Raw genomic sequence first — 16,611 nt, forward strand, 5'->3', positions numbered from 1 at the left:
TTCTGGAACAGAGGAACAGCAGAGATCCTACAGCAGATGATACTATGCTACTCTTCAACCTCCTTGTTAGTTTAAGGAAAAAAATTATCATAGAGAAAGAAATGTAGGATTTCATTTCTTTGAGTGAAACTGAAATATCTATTTAAATTATACAGAGTATTTTTGAGGCTTCTTCTGTTGAGAAGCAGAAACTGACTTGCTCTGCAGCCTCTCTGGTGAATCATGAACTAGTTCCCCTGATTCCCAAAAGGCCTTCCTGTTTTATTGCAGCTCTCAAATGACCTCGATTCCTCTGTAAAGGGAGGGCTCGAGCTCGAGCAGCAGCGTTTCCTTTGTAACTGGTGTTCACCACAGCTCAGAGTTCCAGACAGCCAAGCCTTAGTCTTTGTAAAACAGGGCAAGAAAAGTGTCTCATGTTGCAGAAGTGTCCCCAAGGTGTCTGTGGGTGTCCCTGCTGGGGTGGTGGTTGCTGGGCAGGCTCTGAGTTTCCCCCACTGAGTGGCTCTGTGTCTCTCCCTGAAGCTGTTGACGAAGCCGTACGGATAATCACGGGCGGCCTGCCTGAAATAGCTGTGGAAGGCAATGGACCTGTGGAAAACAACACCATTCTCAACAAGGCTGTCAAGAGATCACATGAGGATTCTGATGATGATGAGGAGAAAGGATCTGTAGTTCCCCCTGTACATGACATTTACAGAGCACGACAGCAAAAGAGAATCCGGTGAAACAAGTTTGGAGTTCTGCTGTGACAGACAAAGACTTGCATTGAATCAGTCTCTTAAAAGTCAAGCATTTAAAGGGGACAGCTGCAAACAAAAAAATCCTTGAACATGGTTTTGTTACTGTGGTGCCTCTTCTCCCATATGGTTCTTGATCTAAAAACAGCCCGAACAACCTTAGAATGTGCTCTGAACAAAACTCGGTTTTCAAAACCAAAAGTGCAAAATGTCAAAACTGTATTTTGTTCTTCGAGGGTGTACACATCTACCACTTGAACTCTTGTGGGTTTTCAACAGTTTTATTTTAAAAACTGGATGGCTTATACTTCTGAAGCATTTTTAATTCACATTTTCTGGAAAACAGTTGTTCTCAGTTTGTTCATGTAGTGTCCTGCCTTATTGTTCGTTTTTATTTATGGCAGAATGTAAGGAATCTGTTTTGTAGTTGAAAATTTAAAAATAAAACGACAACAAAAGACCATTCCTTTAAAATAAAAGGATATCCATAACATCATGCCTCATTCTGGTTTTATTCAAACACAACAAGGTACTTCTTAAATATTACTCAGCCACTTCAAAAGCAATGCTAATTATACCATCACAGGAAATTCAGAGCATACATATTAGAATGGAGCTTGGTTTCCATTTTCTAGAGGATACAGCACACTTTGGCTTGTAATTCCAGGACTGTTTGAAGAAGACAGCATCGTAAGACTAACTCAGTTCAGTGTGGGTAGTCCAGGAGCACTGGCTCACACAGCCTGGCCCTGGATACCTGCACTGCTCTTCCACGTAATGTACAAAGCTAAATGTTAATAATCAGCTACATCGTTGCACTTGTAATCTTCAAACAAGCTAAAGCAACACTATGTGAGCTTTCCAAGCAGTTTCTATGCCTATTTCAGCTTTTAACTTGGAATTGGCTGTGATAAGATTGATAAGATCTAAGAACCCCTTGGACTGGAGGACAGTCAGAGCCTGGGGCAGACCAGAGCCATTCTCACCCCAGCACAGCTGCCTCAGGGCTCCTCTCTGCCAGGGCAAGGGGGAAGCAGCACCTGCCCCTGGAGATGGGGCTGGCTTTAGCCATCCTGGAATGTCCTCCTTGCTTTGCCACTCAGTTGCAGCTCCCTGTTTCTTTTAGAGAGGTTGTAGAGAAATTGTTTGTCAAACACTCTCCTTAAATAGAACAACCTAGGAGAATCATTACCTTGCACTTGTGGGAAGTTGCTGCAGTTCCTTTAGATCGTTCCTGTTGAAAGGCCCCCAGCACTTGTGCCAGGGACATTTGTTCCTTTGTGTGGAGGTGAGAGTGGAGCCAGGTGAGTACTGCACTCTGTTCCCTCATTCTAGGATCTTTCTGCTACACAAAGGCTTAGGATCAAACCCATCCTGTGAGGAGAGCTGGGATTCCCTGTGTGGGCCCTGTGAGCACTGTTGGCAGCACAGTCCCTGCTGCCATGGCACTTCTGGGCCCTGACCCCTGAATCCCAGCCCTGGGAGCAGCCATCTCCTCAGATAGGCTTTTATCCACAGCTAAAGCAGTGCCCTGCAGCCTGCCACCAGTCACACACCTTTCAAGGGCTTTTCTGGGTACCTGTCCCACCACAATGCTCCTCCCCACAGCCTCAAGCTCGTCCTGTACCTCACCTAACCCTGTGCCTCTAAAGGCAGCTCCTAGGCAGGACTATTGATAACAGCAGCAATTTCTCACTTGTGCAGCTCTCATTCAGGAAAGCTGGAAACAGCTGTGCCTTGGTTATCTGTCCTGGTGCTAGCTCCAGCAGTGATGGTTCTGGTAGCTCATTGAGCACAGGCTGAGGGAGTTGGTGCAGCTGCAGAGCTTTAGGCTGTGATGTGAGCAGAGCCTGCTCTAATGGCAAAGCCCAGCAAGCTGAGGCAGCAGCCTTGAAGGCCTCTGTAGAATCCTTTGCTGATCCAAACAATGAAATAGACCCTACTCAGAACCTTTTTTTTTCTGGCTAACCAACCTCATTTTTGAGTTCTCAGAGAAGGACTTGGACATTCATTTGGCCAAGAGAAAAATCACTTGTCTGAGCTGATGAACTCTCACAGGGTTTTGCTGGGTTTTTCCCTTGGGGAAGGGGCTTTGTAATGAATGAGAAAAGATTTGGTTTAGAGTTGCATAGGCTAATATAAAAAAAAAGGTCTTATTTCTTCCATCCCCCTCCAAACACAAAGTTGATGCAGCTTTATCCACACTGACATTCAAAGGAAACTGGAAAGGGAAGCATCAACAGGATCCTAATCAAGTGCTTCTGCAAGTTCTGTTTGGCTGACTCCTAAATTAACCTGCCTGTTGGCAATACAAGGGCCCTTCACTCATTTATCTAACATACCTTGCTGTTTTTTTGAAAGACAGCACGTTCTGGTTTGGACAACCTCATACCTGGGCCACTTACTGTGAGTAGCTACAAACTTTTCTTTCACAAAACCATCAAATATTGATTACTGTAATACACAGTTGTGCTCAACCAGAGGAAAATTTCACTTACCTCTCAGCTGAGCCTGAGATTGCAATGTAAGATCACTGGGCTCTTCTCCTCTATACAACATGTAGCTTATTAAATTCGAGACCTACAAATATTCTAAGTTTTAAGAACACATCTAGAAAGTGAAAAAAATCTACTAAAATATTCCCTGTATATTCAAACTAACATCAAACCATTCACCTCTCACGGTACATGAAAATTACTTATACTGCCCACAGTGCTCTGCACATGACATTTTTGAAGACATGATTGAATATGCAACCATCCCCTGTTGTAGTTTTTAAAAAAGCCCAAAATTTTCAACCTGAAGTTTCACACACTTTAAATCCACCTTCTGCAAATGAGAATTTACTTTAAAATTAGTATTTCACCTAAAAAGGAGTAAATTACTAGCAAAAAAAAAAAAAAGGTAAGAAATGCTATTTTTATCAAAATGTTTTAGCTCTGCCCTTTCTGAAATCTTTACAAGATATAAATACAGCTGCAATCTATAAGATTGCCACCTCTGGGAGTACTGTACATAGCAGAGGACAGTTACCCAATAACCAGAAAATTTGCTACAAAAATATATTATGTTTTGTAACATCTGCAGGTAAACAGCAAAAAAATGCTATTAAAAATGCAGTAAAATACAGAAAAAACTAGTAAGCCTACCATACTCACCATAATGTTACAGTAAAGTGCTGCTTGGCTTGGTGTTTTGTCTGGTAAAGTTCATTTTTAGAATTTTAACTTAATTAATTCTTTAAAGTAAGATTTTTTTTAAAAACCAAATCACCCCTTCCGGGAAGAACCATTGCTAATCAGCTCTGGATAAATTAAACTAAGTTCACTGTAAATTAAAAGTTAAATGCCCTGAAATGAGCCACTTAAATAAAAAGTTTGATTCTTAAACATGCCCTACCTATCACCAGCTCAAATATCTAAAAATTGCAGCCAGAAAACTCCCATGATATCCCCTTACCCAGGTTGCATAATTATATTAGAAATGCATCTCTCATCTTTTACCTCAGAACCCTTTTGCCATCTCCTGTGTTTCCCTCACCAGTCAGCACTCGTGGGTTAAAAGGAACCAGTATTTACACGGAAAGCTGTTTTCCTAGACAAATATTGGTACAAGTTTTATTTAATAGCTGACAATACTGTATTGATAGCACACAGAGTGGTTTTATGATTCTTCTGACTTCCCTACAATTTGAGATTCTTCCTTAGTCAGTATTTTGCCAAGGACTGCATCATAGTAAGGGCTGAAGACCATCCTGTTGTAGTTGACAAGACGACTGTACTTGGCAGCAATCTCCTCCAGCTCCCTCTGAATAGGGCCTAATCCTCCAGGAATGGCAGGCAATGATTTCTGGTGACTGGATGCAAGATAATTCTCCAGAAACTTTTGAATTCGAGAATCTGGAAAAAAAGGTGTTTGGTTTGTTTGTAAAAGAGATGGTGAATTAGAAACAGCGTCACCTCATGTGAAATGCAACAAGCCTGAACGTGTCAGCAAGTTGGAAAGACAACGTGGAAACAATGTGGAAACAACAGGGAAAGAGGAGCCCTGCACATCCCCCAGCCCAAGTTCCACAGGCAGGCAGAGCAGAGCACTCTCCAGACCTACCTATGAGCTTGGAGATGGAGTTATCAGGGCTGGCCACTGCCTGGATCTGCCCCTTCAGCACAGCCTCTCTCTCAGCTGAGAACGGGGTAAAGCCATGCTGGGAAAGGCAGCTGTTCACCTCAGCACACACCTTCTCACCCACGGTGGCCAGGGACTCCTTCAGGTTAAAGGAGCTAGAAAACATGAGGTACAGCATAACTGTGTTAGTTACTCACTGTTTTCCCACTTTTTAAAAAGAAATCATTCAATTAGAGTTGCCTTACTTATCAAATGTAGTGGGAAAAGCATAACGCAGATAAAGGCAATTACAAAGATAAATACAATTATATATACATGAAAAATAAAGCTGAGATCTAAAGCAAGGAAGTAGGAGAAAATTCAAGACTTCAAGCCTGAACAATCCATACACATAAGAGCTGACTTTCTGCCTGAGGACAGCTCTGACTAAAGCAAAACCTGGAGGTGTAATCACTGACTCTGCAAGCAGCTCACTGTGCCACTCAGGTTTTTGGGGAGCCTGGCCCAAACTCTGAGCAGGGGCAGCTGCTGGCACTCTCCTGTGCCAGTCTGGCACCATGAAAAACACACTCTAAAAAGAGCAGCTTGTACAAACCATGAAAGAGCAGAGCAAGGAAAGACAGCTCTGTGTGAGTTAGCTGAAGAAAAACTGGACTCATAGAAAGCCCTCATCACCTCCTCTGCATTTCCTGCAGTTCCCAGCCAGAAAGTGGCTTAACCTGATCATTTCCCAGGGTGACAAGAGAGCTCCAGCTGCCCTGAGAGCAGGGCTGTGCTGCTGCTGTACTCACGGGAGATGCATTCCTGTCAGCAGCACCTTGACGATGGTTTTGATTCTGTCGGCGAATCCAGGCACGTCGATGAGAGCTGGGCCTGCTGCACTGAACGTGACCAGCAGCACTGTCCCCACCACCAGGAGCTGCTCCAGCTCCAGCTGCATCTCCAGGAAGCGTGTCTGGTCCATGAGCAGCGTCTGCAAGGAGGGAGGGAAGGAGCCAGCACAGCAGGGAGTCAGTCTGCAGGGCTGGGAAGGGTCACTGGGTGCAGCAGCAAAGGCCCAGGGAACAGCAGGCCACATCAGGAGCACAGTGAAAAGCACTGGCTCCTCTCCCCCAGCTAAGCAGGTTTCAGCACTGAGAGACCAGCACCTGTTAGAGCTGCCCCATCTCCCAGTCAGAGATCAATGGTTTGGCACTGTACGTGTTGCCAGGCTACAAATCCAAACAGCTTCTGCTGTCTGCTGGGAATAGAGGAGTGGAACAAGCACAGAAGCAATTTTTCTGTTAAATACCTACTTCTGGAAAAGGCCTGTTCACGTGATCCCACTTCAGAAGCTTCAGATAGGCCTGGTTTTGTACAGCAGTGAAGCACAAGGCAGAAGCCCCACCAGTGGCACCATCATTACAGTGAGGAGGCAACATTTCATGTCCCAGCTTTGCAAGATCATCTGCTGCTTCTTGCAACCACTTTGTGACAAGGTCTAAAGAATCTGGAAGAGCAGGGGGAAAAACACTTGTTGAGAAAATTCCTTTTCACAGTTAGGTTCTTCCAGCAATAATTTCCAAACAATCCCATTAGTTACTATGACTAATGCCCGTGATATCATGTATGACATGCATTTCATTTATTGCATCAAGCAGAACATCTAAAACAAAACCACACAGCTACAGGAAATCAGAGGTGAGATGATGCTGGGTAATCATGCCCTACACTGTACTGAAATTAAACTGAATGTACCAAGGGCACAACCATTGTTCTGGCAGACTTTTTCTAACCACGGTTTTGGGGCACAAGCCCCAAAATGTCATTTACCATACGAATTCTAGAACTTATAAAAGTATCTGAGTTCTTTTCATGATCTACAAGCAAAGACACACAGTTTACTGGGAGGTCAGGGGGGAAGAAAGAAAGGAACAAAGTCATACTTGGCTGTTTCTCAAGAAACTCCTGAAACTTCTTTCTTTCATATTCAGCAGACTGCTGCATTAATTTTGGCCTAATACTACTGACAGCGAAGTTTGCCATATCCATTTTCATTAGGTCTAATACAGAGAAAATTGCTCTAAACAAACAAACAGAAAAAGTTATTCAAGGCTGCAGATGTTTCAGAGGTGCTGTTTACAAGATTTATTACAGGTTGTCTAAAGAAAGAGCAAAAACATGCATGGGAAACAGTAACAGCTTAACAACTTCAGAGCATGAGACAGAGAAAGCTGGAGCAAGCATTTACATGCATGCATGTGCCTCTTCCAAGTGGGAAACAAATCTTGACCTCCTGTACAAAAGCTTCCATGGAATTAACTTCACTAGCTCCATAGATTTTATCTCCCAGGATGTGCAGTATTGTATATGAAAAGATATCTGGGTTTCCAAGCTTGCATGCCATGGCTGTTGGCAGCCTGGAAAGCCAGCCTCAGTGGGAAGTGAATAACCAGACCCAAGGGGCAAAAAAGAAAAAAAAACAAACAAACACCAAAGAAAAACACCTGAATTTCAAAGCAACTTAATTCCTGCTGGCAATATTTCTGCCAAGTCAATCCTGAACTCCTGGAATCTTTTCAAATTAGAAAACAGCTAATTTGAAAAGAAGCTTCTTCCCAACTACTGAGACCTTGAGCTGTTACTCTGAGAACATGGGGGCAAAGCAGAAGCCTGGATGCTCCCAGATGTGGAACACACACTCCCTTTAGAACTGACAGGGAATGACACAGGGACTGGGGTAAAGAGAGCTCAAACTGGGAGGAAAGGACAAACTGGCTGGAAACCAGTAATGCTTTTCCCCTAAGCCCCTGTGTGCTTAATTCACCTTCTGCTGTTGACATTCAATTCTGATACAAATTCATCTGCTACCTTACAGCTTATTTGCATTTGACATTTAAGCAAATGTCCTTCAGTGACATGCAGGAGTCAGACAAATACTCCAACTCACCAGATCAGAGATGGCCCTTGTTAATGACTCCTGGAGCATCTCTCCCCTTCATACCCACAGTTACATCCTTTTCCCTATTACTCTTTTCTTTCTAGGAGTTTCAAGTTGCCCCCTCCACTTTTAAAATTATTTAAGGGACTCTGAACATGGCTAATAAATACATTTCAGTACCTGAAAAGAGGAACTATTTCATTAATATCTTTCAGTTTCTTAATGTCTTCATCTCGAGCTGGAGCACAGAGAGTCCCCATCATCCCAATAACAAATTTGACCAACTTAGAAATGTCAAGGGCCCCATTCTCTGCCTCCTGTTTTATCAAATCCAGGTCAAGAACTTCTGTAATCTGGCTTCTCAGTCTAGTATGTCCAGGCAACAAGAATGACAGAAGGCTCTGAAATGGAAAGTTAACAGTGCATTAGTTCTACATCAAAGACTACAAGGATCCAAACAGTTACTAAACCACCTCTCAAAGAATTATAGAATCATAAAATGGTTTGGGTCAGGAGAGACCTTAAAGACTATCCAGTTCCAAAACCCCGCCAGGGGCAGGGTCACCTCCCACTAAACCAGTTTGCTTAATGCCCCATCCAACCTGGCCTTGAACACTACCAGGGATTCTTATCTAAACAATAAATAATTGATTTTTTATTTTTAAACCAACCACTCACCAACTCCAAGTGTTTCACCTCACACTGTGTGAAACTCAAGTTACTAAGTGGTAAACCCTCTGTGGCACAGATCATACTTCACACTGTTGTGCTTGGTTTTATCAGCCCAGTGTTGGAGCATCTCACTGATTCCATAACTAATACCAGTGCCATAACATGAAGGAAGCTTGGAATTATGGAACTGGTATTGTTTACCTGTTAATCACCTGACATGGTTTTGCATTTGGTTTTACATTCAAATTTCTCCTCTAGGATTATACAGCTTGTAGATGTTCACAGTGATACAGTAATGAAAAAGAACAAGAGGATTTTTTATGAAAGGCCTAACTCCAACCACTTTTGCTCATTCATATCAGTGCAGCTACTCAAATTCAATCAATTCCCTTCAAATCACATCATCTTACCTCTTTAATTTCTCCCAATAACTTAATTGCATGATCGTAAGTTGGGGGGTCTTCCTTCAGCTGAGCTTCCAGACAATCCCAGAAAGCTTTATGCACAATATCTCTGACTTTCTTCTCTAAGCTGTGAATAAACATGTTTAAAACAATGATACTGGTCTCTGCACCACCTTACAAAGATAACCTGCAGCTCCTGAAGCACAGCATATAAGAATATGAACATAATGTAGTAGCAATTATATGGTGATTAACAGAGATCCATCATTTAAAGTTACTCAGAAAAGCAAGAAAAACTGGACACTGGATTTGGAATGGTTTATGTCCTTATACAAGGTGACACACCTGCAAAGGTGGCTACAAAGTAAAACCCTTCAAAGTATTTATCACATGCTACATCTAGAAAACTGGACCAAAACAAAAATAGCAAAAATAACATTTTATCTTCAAAAGACCAGTATTCATGTTCCTTTTAAAGGCTCCACTAAGTAAAATCAACTCCACTACATAAAATTCAGTAGTAAACCTAACAGAAATTAAGTAACTTCCCTGACACAAAATCTTCAGTTTCACTACATAAGTATTGCACCTACTCTGGGATAAGGGCCCAGATCAGTTTGTATACAAAAAATATATGAATTCCACTGCTTCAGTACCAATTCCTAATTCAAAATAGTGACAGTTCCTGTTCACACCAGGTGTAACTTCAACACTGGCCCCGGTGGAGACCAAGTTCCCTCCATGAAATATGCCCCCCCTGTTCCAAATCCAGCCAGGAGGCTGTCAGCCACACCTCACTGTGTGTGAGAGAGAGAAAAACAGAAGATGAAGCTTCCTCTGTTCTCCCTCTCCCCTCTCAGCAGGGCCCACAATTACTGCAGACTCACACAGAGAAGGAAAGGCTTCCAACTTGAAAGGAGCAAGGACTAACCTAATAAAACACAGGAATCTCTTCCCAAAATATCCCTGAAGAAACAGACAGGAAAAGCTAAAATAACCAGTTTCCTCTTACTCCCACAGGCAGTGAAAGCTTAACAATTGCTAAAAGCACTACCTACATCTGCAGCCAGCCTGGGGTACTGGAAAGGCTGCAGCCTCTGCGTCCTGGGACAAGGGGACACAACAGAAACCACAGCACTCTGGGGTTTGCACCACACATCTCCAATTAATCCAAGAGGTTCTCCTTTCACACACACACATCTGGGGAAGTAGAACTGCACAGTTACCACCTTCTTCTTATATTCTTTCCTACTTCCTCCCAGGCACTGCCAGACAAGGCACCAGCCAGAGCCTTTACCTGAACCCCCAGAGCTGCTCTGCAGTTCTACAAACACAATTTTATTTAGTATTTGGTACCAACCTTACCTGTGTTCTGGCAATTCAGCTGGTTTTATCTGAAAGTCTCCATTCACCACAATTTCATGTGCCAGAGCCATGTTGGTGACTCCCTTTGCTGTCTCCATGAGCTCTTCTATGGACACAGGCCGAGAGGGACTGGCTGCAACATCAATTACACTGTCAGACACTTCTCAGCAAAAGCCTGCAGAGTCTTTTGGACCCTTTCCACCTTATTGACAGTACACAGGGTCAAATGACAGCGTCAGCTGAAGATTTTTCTCCTTTCCTTCCCTTCCTCTCCCATCTGGTGGATGACACAGGTTTGGAGTATTTCAAAAAACCAAGGAGTGGATCCCAGTTGATATTCTGGGCTCAGTATGTCAATTGCTTCTATCAAGCTCTTTTAAAAAACACCTCCAAACACCCCCACACAAACCAATACTTCTTTAGGATGGCTTAATAGCATCTTGGCATCTTTCTCCACATTGTAGGAAGAAATAATTAGAAACAGCAGCATTTTCACCATACTACTTCCACAAATATTGTGCAGATATTGCCATTTCAGTTTTACATTTTTCAAGGAAGTGATTTCATCATTAAAGCAGTCAACAAACAATCACCATCACTGTTAAGCAGCAGCACACCAGTAGCTAATTATTCTCATTACTTCCAATGCAAACGGCACTCCTCCAAACTCTTTTTTTTCCCCCCAGAGGCCATTACTCAAACAACAGAGGACAGCAGCAGTGGGAGCAGCAATGCTTAAGAGCTCTTCCCCTGGCAGGCATTTGGGACTGAGCAGGATGGGCCAACAGCCTCAGACTGGGCCCTGGGTTAGTGACAGGGTTGGTGCCCTGATCCATTCCATTCTATAGTTCATTCACTTCAGCTACAGTCCAGGCATAGGAGCTAATCCCATACCACATACTAATCCCAAAAGAGAAAGAAACCAAGCAGGGATCTGCATAGACTGGTCTCCCTGAGAAATGTTTCAGGCAAACTATGACCATCTCATTTGATAATCCATGTTGATTGGACTTCAGTAATTACATAGAAAAGGCCTTTCAAAAGGAACTGTCCATCACTTGTCTGCCATGCAGAGCTCTTCTGAGTTCATACAATTGGGGTCCAATGTGCTTGTTTTTCATCAATATCTTGCTCTTTTCATGCAGCCCTCCAAAATCCTTATTTCCTTCTGCTTGGAGCTTAACCTTGCCTAGTGACTCTGGGAACACAGCAAGGATTGCTATTCTGAGAAGAACCAGCAGACAGCAAAGTTCACAGTGCTGTTGTCCAAGAGCCAAACTACTTCACTCCAGCACTGGGGGCTCTAAGAGCTAAGACTCTTCCACTGGCCAAAGATTGCTCCTAAATCACATCACTTCATTCTCATACCTGCTCCCTTACATGAGGGAAGAGTTTGAGATCAAACCACCTCTTTGTGGTACACTGCAGTGCTAGACTGTGCCATGCTTTTTCCTTCCATGTGTTCAGGGCCTCTCTCCATACAAAAACCCCCTTTCCCACCAGGCAACCAGCAAGGCATGGGAACAGAAACTCCCTCAGAACATCTCCTCAGACTAACACTACACTGAACACAACCAAAAAATAAAAAGAATGCAACAAACAAAATGTTACTCCCTCCAGAAATATAGAAGCCTGAGCATTTCTGCTTCTTCGAATTGAATCTCAGGAGCCAAAAAACATCCCCTTGGTTTTACCTACAGATTTGCCAGCAATATTGTCTCCCATATTGCATCCAGACCTTCATGTTAAAAGCAGAATGGCAAAGAAAAATATGGCTTAGGAAAAATATGTAGTCCTGCTTATATGGAAGTAGCATTAGGATTAAATATACAACTTTCCATCTATCTTGTGAGGGGGCTGACAGGACATCCCTTTGTTGATAATAGCCTTTTCTGCCCTGCAGTGGGAGCAGGGGCTGCAGCAATGCAGCAGGGTCAGCTGATAAGGCAAACAGCAGAGTCAGTTTAGCTGGAACACACTGGGGTGGTGTTCATCCATTCCCAGAGCACAAACACACCAGGATATTTAGGATACATGTGGCTCAGAGCAACGTGGTCATTGTGTACAATTAAGAAAATTTACACACTGTGTGTACAATTAGGGAAATAAAAAGAAAACGGGGAGAAAAGTGTTACAGTTTCAAGGCATAACATCAAGAGTCCCACTGTATTTCATTGCAAGACAGTCAGACTTGCACAGAATGCTATAAAAGACTAGGATTGCCCCCAACAGAACTGACTTTTTTTTTGTGTGTATTTCATAAGGCAGTTTTGCTTACACTTGGGTGTATCATCTCTGTGTGACCCTGGAGCACTCTGTCGTATTCTTTTTCGGACAGACCGATCCGAGTTGTCCAAGCTCTCCTCCTCATCATCCTCCAAAGCACTCAACTTTTCTTCACTTGAATTTAGTTTGTCAGGATTCTGAGACATTTTCAGTTGGTTCTTTGCAAAAAGAAAAAATAGGAAAAGGGGAATGAATAAGCATTTTCTGACATGGCTGAGAAGGGAAACATCACCAGGAGTCCTCTTGATTAAGAAAAAAAATTAAGAATGAAAGAATTCTTATGAGGAGTTATATGATGTCATCCCCATAATGGCAGGGGACCTGGACTCAGTGACTCACTTCCCATCTCCCACAAAATGGGATGCTTTCAACACAGCTACCATTTATTTACTCTGCAGTCCTAGTCAGTTCTCAAAAATCTCATACTGTTCCCTTGCCATAATGATACAGATGAGAGAAAAAGACACTGTTTTCTTTCCTAGCACTGCTTTTAAGAGAACAACAAAAAACACCTTCAGAACAACATCACAAACATGTTTTGCAAAAGATTACGAGGCAACATTTCCTTACTACACAACAATAAATCTTCCTGAACATAACATATCCCTGAACTAGGGTCCGCCCCAACTGCTCACAGCTTAAAAACTTCCCTCTGAGCCATTCAAAAGCACTAAGAAGCAGGAAAAGAACTTGAAAGAAATTAATATAAAATTCTATTCCCATATTTTCATTACATTCAAGAGTCCTGATTAATGCATAAAATATCACAGTTGTTAGGATTTTTTAATTAAGACAGTAAAGAATAGCTTTTGTAATTAAAATCTCGGTTTATTAGACATTACACATTAAAGGATATTTATATCACATTGCAGACACCTGCAGGGTACCCAAAGTTACACTGAAAAAATTACCAGTAGAAAACCAAATCTCACTTGGTTCCTTATCTTTGCTTATTTCATTCTCAGATTTCCCTATCAAGAATGTAATTTCTACATCCACCATTGAAAACTATCACACAGGAAGCTGCTGCTCAGGCTTTGATTTCACACAAATCTCTCAGAGAGCATATGATGTCTCTAAATTAAATAACTTAGATGTTCTGTGAAGTGGGAGTCCAGAAGAGTCTGCTTTGAAAATACAAGAAAGCTCCTGGAAAAACAGCAACTTCCTCCTTCCCCTAGTAGCCCACCATCCCCACTTTCACATTTTGAAATAAACCAAGTTCTCAGAAAGAGAGACACTCTCCAGAGGCACCTCACAGACACTGAGAGAAAATACAGCATCAAAAACTACACTGAAGAGGATGCAGCAGAGGCAAGCAACAGTGTAAAAATATAAAATGCAGCACTGAGATTCATTTTCATACAACAGCTGTAATAACTAACCCTGCTCCAGCAGTGCTTAAATTGATTGCACAATGTGATTCCTCAGGACAGCTGGAAAGCTCAGGGCATGTAAGGAACAGCTTAGCTCTACAGCAATGACTCAGAATCATCATCTTGCTTGATGCATGAGAGACAACAGCATGCAACACATTGCCCACAGCACCGTGTCATTTCTATTTTAGAAGAGAAAACAGCATGAGAAGCTTGGGATGAATAACACAGGAGAAGACCCCTGGCACACAGGCAGCAGCACAGGTACTGTTAGACTCACTCCACCTCTAGATGGAGGATGAGGAGCTCTGTTAATAGAGAGGCTGTTCACAGAAAAGAGCATAGCAACCACTGCAATATAAAATACAAACAGCACTGGTTAAAGAGAGGGTGGGAAAAACCTGTTGTTGAATTTGGCTAGGATAAAGGCATTATCATAAAGGCTTCCACACTCATTCCAGACTAGATGGTTGTTCTTCCCATCCATTCTCTTCCACAAAGCATCCTCCTGAAGTCAAATCTGAACCACAAAGATGACTCAACCGAGACCCACTTAAGTCTTTAATGCATACAACAATTCCCAGTGCCTTGCAATCTCTCACTGCACTTTAACCTCACTGCAGAGAAAAACAGTAAATTTCATAGAGGGGAAGCTTGGGTTTGACTTCAGCTGCTTGAGGACTCACAGAAGATAAATGACAGGGACAAGAGCATCAGTCTGATGCTTCCTAGCCCCAGCTTTGCCCAGCAGACCATCCATCATTCCTACTACACAGACTACACCCTAAAGTGTTAACTTCCATAAAATAGCAGCTCAAGAGCCACAGTTTCCAACCCAGCCATTAATTACTATTTGTTTCAGAAAAATCCTATTTCAGCTATGGAGGGCAGGTATTAGAACTCCTGGGCCATTCTACCAAATGACTGCTCAGCAGATGATGTAAACAGGCACACTTGTTGGTTTAGTTGTTTAGTTTGCAACAGTCTGCTCTTTTCTGATGGATTACTGCTATTATTGCCAGAACACATCTAGAACATATCCTCTTTCCACTGGGTAAATAAGCTTGACAATACCTCTTCCAGAAGCATGACCGTCATCCCTCCTTTCACAGAAACAATTCTGCCTCATAATAGAGCAAACTCTACTTCTTGGCACTCCCCTTTCATTTATTTTTAATGAGAACAGAAACGCAAGAAGAAAAATGCAACAAATTAAAATCTAAACAAAACATTTTCCACAGCTTCATTTCATTACAGGTCCTCAAACCATGTGATGGACACCTGCACGAAATAAACTTCACTGTGCTGCCCTGGAGCACACACAGGGTCGGCACGAAATAAACTTCACGGTGCTGCTATGGAGCACACACAGAGTCGGCACTAAATAAACTTCACTGTGCTGCTATGGAGCACACACAGAGTTGGAGCAGCAGCTCCTGGCTCCCAGCGCTGTCCCACCGTCTGAGCCGGCCCTGAGAGCCGCGCCGAGCCCCGGCCCAGCACTCCCGGCTGCCTTTCCCAGCGCTGAAATCTGCCCTTAATCGGTTCCCCTGCCGCACCACAGCTGCTTCCCCTCGTAACCCACTAGCAGGCAAGCCGCAGCCTGTCTGCCGTCCCAATTAGAAGGGATGCTGTGGAATCCCTCTGTTTCCTCCGCCGCCTGTTCCGTGTGAGGCCCTGCCAGCCCATCCCTACCGGCGCCTCACACCGCACCGGCCCCATCCCCACCGGCCCTGCAGCAGCGCCGCCGCTCCCGCCACATTTTCCCTTCGCAAGGCCCGGGAGCTCCGGGCTTCATCAATGGGCGAAGGGGGAGAACGAGCCCGGGGGGCCGTGGCTTGCTGGGCCGAACGGGGGGCGGGGGAGATGCGGTGCTGAGACCGCCCGGGGCCTCGGCGCTGCGCTGCCCGCCCGGGCCCGGAGCCTCCGCGCCGCCCGCTCGGCGCTGCCGGGCCCGGGTCCTGCCCGCCGCCCCCGGCCCCGCCACCGCCCTCCGCCCCGGGCCGCTCCCGGCCGGGCCGCCCCGCCTTACCGCCCTCGGAGCAGCCGCCGCGGCCGCCGGCTGGGACGGGCCCGGCCCCTCCTGCGGCCGCGGAGCGGGGCTGGGCCGGCGCCGCAGCCCCAGCGCTGGGCGGGCCGCGGCGGCTCCGGGGCGGAGCGAGGGCCCCGCGGCGGAGCGGCTGAGGGGCCGCTGCCGGGACCGGGGGCGCCAACAGCCCTGGGGCGGCCGAGTGAGGAGCTGGTCCCGAGCCCAGGCGGAGCCCCGCGCAGCCCGCGGCCGGACACCGATGGGTGGATGGATAGACCGGGGTCTGCCCCATCACACAGCGCTGGTTCAGTTCAACCCCCCAGCAACCAGGGAACGCTGTCCTGCATTGTCCTTAGGCACTTTATACAGGTCACGGAGTGACCGCCAGTTCCTCCGAGGAGTCTGAGGTATTCAGATTCCCTAAATCACCCTAAAAAGAGGAAGGAGCTGCTGACCCTGCCCTGTGCCCACCTTTAAGGGCCCCGGGCTGCTTTTCCGTAGCCCGAGCAAGCTTGGCAGCAGGGCCAGCCCGGTGACTCCCAGGGCAGCGGATCCGTGACTCGGGACTCTGCCGCAGGCGATGCCCACCGGCAGCAGCTCAATTCCCGGACAGGAATCTCATCCTCCTAACCGAGATGTTACAGCAGGCAGGAGGTGGAAAGGGAAAATACTTCTGCTGAAGAGCAAACCAATCCAA

The 16,611-nt window shown here is 44.8% G+C and overlaps 2 protein-coding genes across 4 annotated transcripts in view; one reads left to right on the top strand and one right to left on the bottom strand.

The window, feature by feature from the left end:
• Window positions 1–1,230, top strand: part of CSTF3 (cleavage stimulation factor subunit 3) — a 48,149-nt gene extending 46,919 nt beyond the window's left edge. For both annotated transcript variants that reach the window (XM_059848322.1, XM_059848323.1), the window contains one exon: window positions 523–1,230. In XM_059848322.1, the coding sequence (XP_059704305.1) occupies window positions 523–725 (203 nt within the window). In that variant the 3' untranslated portion in view covers window positions 726–1,230. The remainder of the gene's footprint in view (window positions 1–522) is intronic.
• On the bottom strand, window positions 1,231–16,000 carry TCP11L1 (t-complex 11 like 1). 2 transcript variants are annotated; one of them, XM_059848325.1, is made up of 10 exons: window positions 15,918–16,000; window positions 12,502–12,667; window positions 10,224–10,356; window positions 8,865–8,985; window positions 7,963–8,183; window positions 6,788–6,924; window positions 6,158–6,351; window positions 5,654–5,835; window positions 4,845–5,017; window positions 1,231–4,636 (listed from the first exon to the last, which is right to left on the bottom strand). In XM_059848325.1, exons 2-10 carry the CDS (start codon window positions 12,653–12,655, stop codon window positions 4,401–4,403), a joined length of 1,551 nt encoding a protein of 516 aa, XP_059704308.1. In that variant the 5' UTR covers window positions 12,656–12,667; window positions 15,918–16,000; the 3' UTR covers window positions 1,231–4,400. The 2 variants fall into 2 exon arrangements, with proteins under 2 accessions (XP_059704308.1, XP_059704307.1); XM_059848324.1 differs by lacking the exon at window positions 15,918–16,000 and adding an exon at window positions 13,895–15,640.
• Between the last annotated feature and the right edge of the window lie 611 nt (window positions 16,001–16,611).

Source organism: Haemorhous mexicanus, chromosome 6 (genome assembly GCF_027477595.1).
Source record: "Haemorhous mexicanus isolate bHaeMex1 chromosome 6, bHaeMex1.pri, whole genome shotgun sequence".
Classification (NCBI taxonomy): domain Eukaryota; kingdom Metazoa; phylum Chordata; class Aves; order Passeriformes; family Fringillidae; genus Haemorhous; species Haemorhous mexicanus.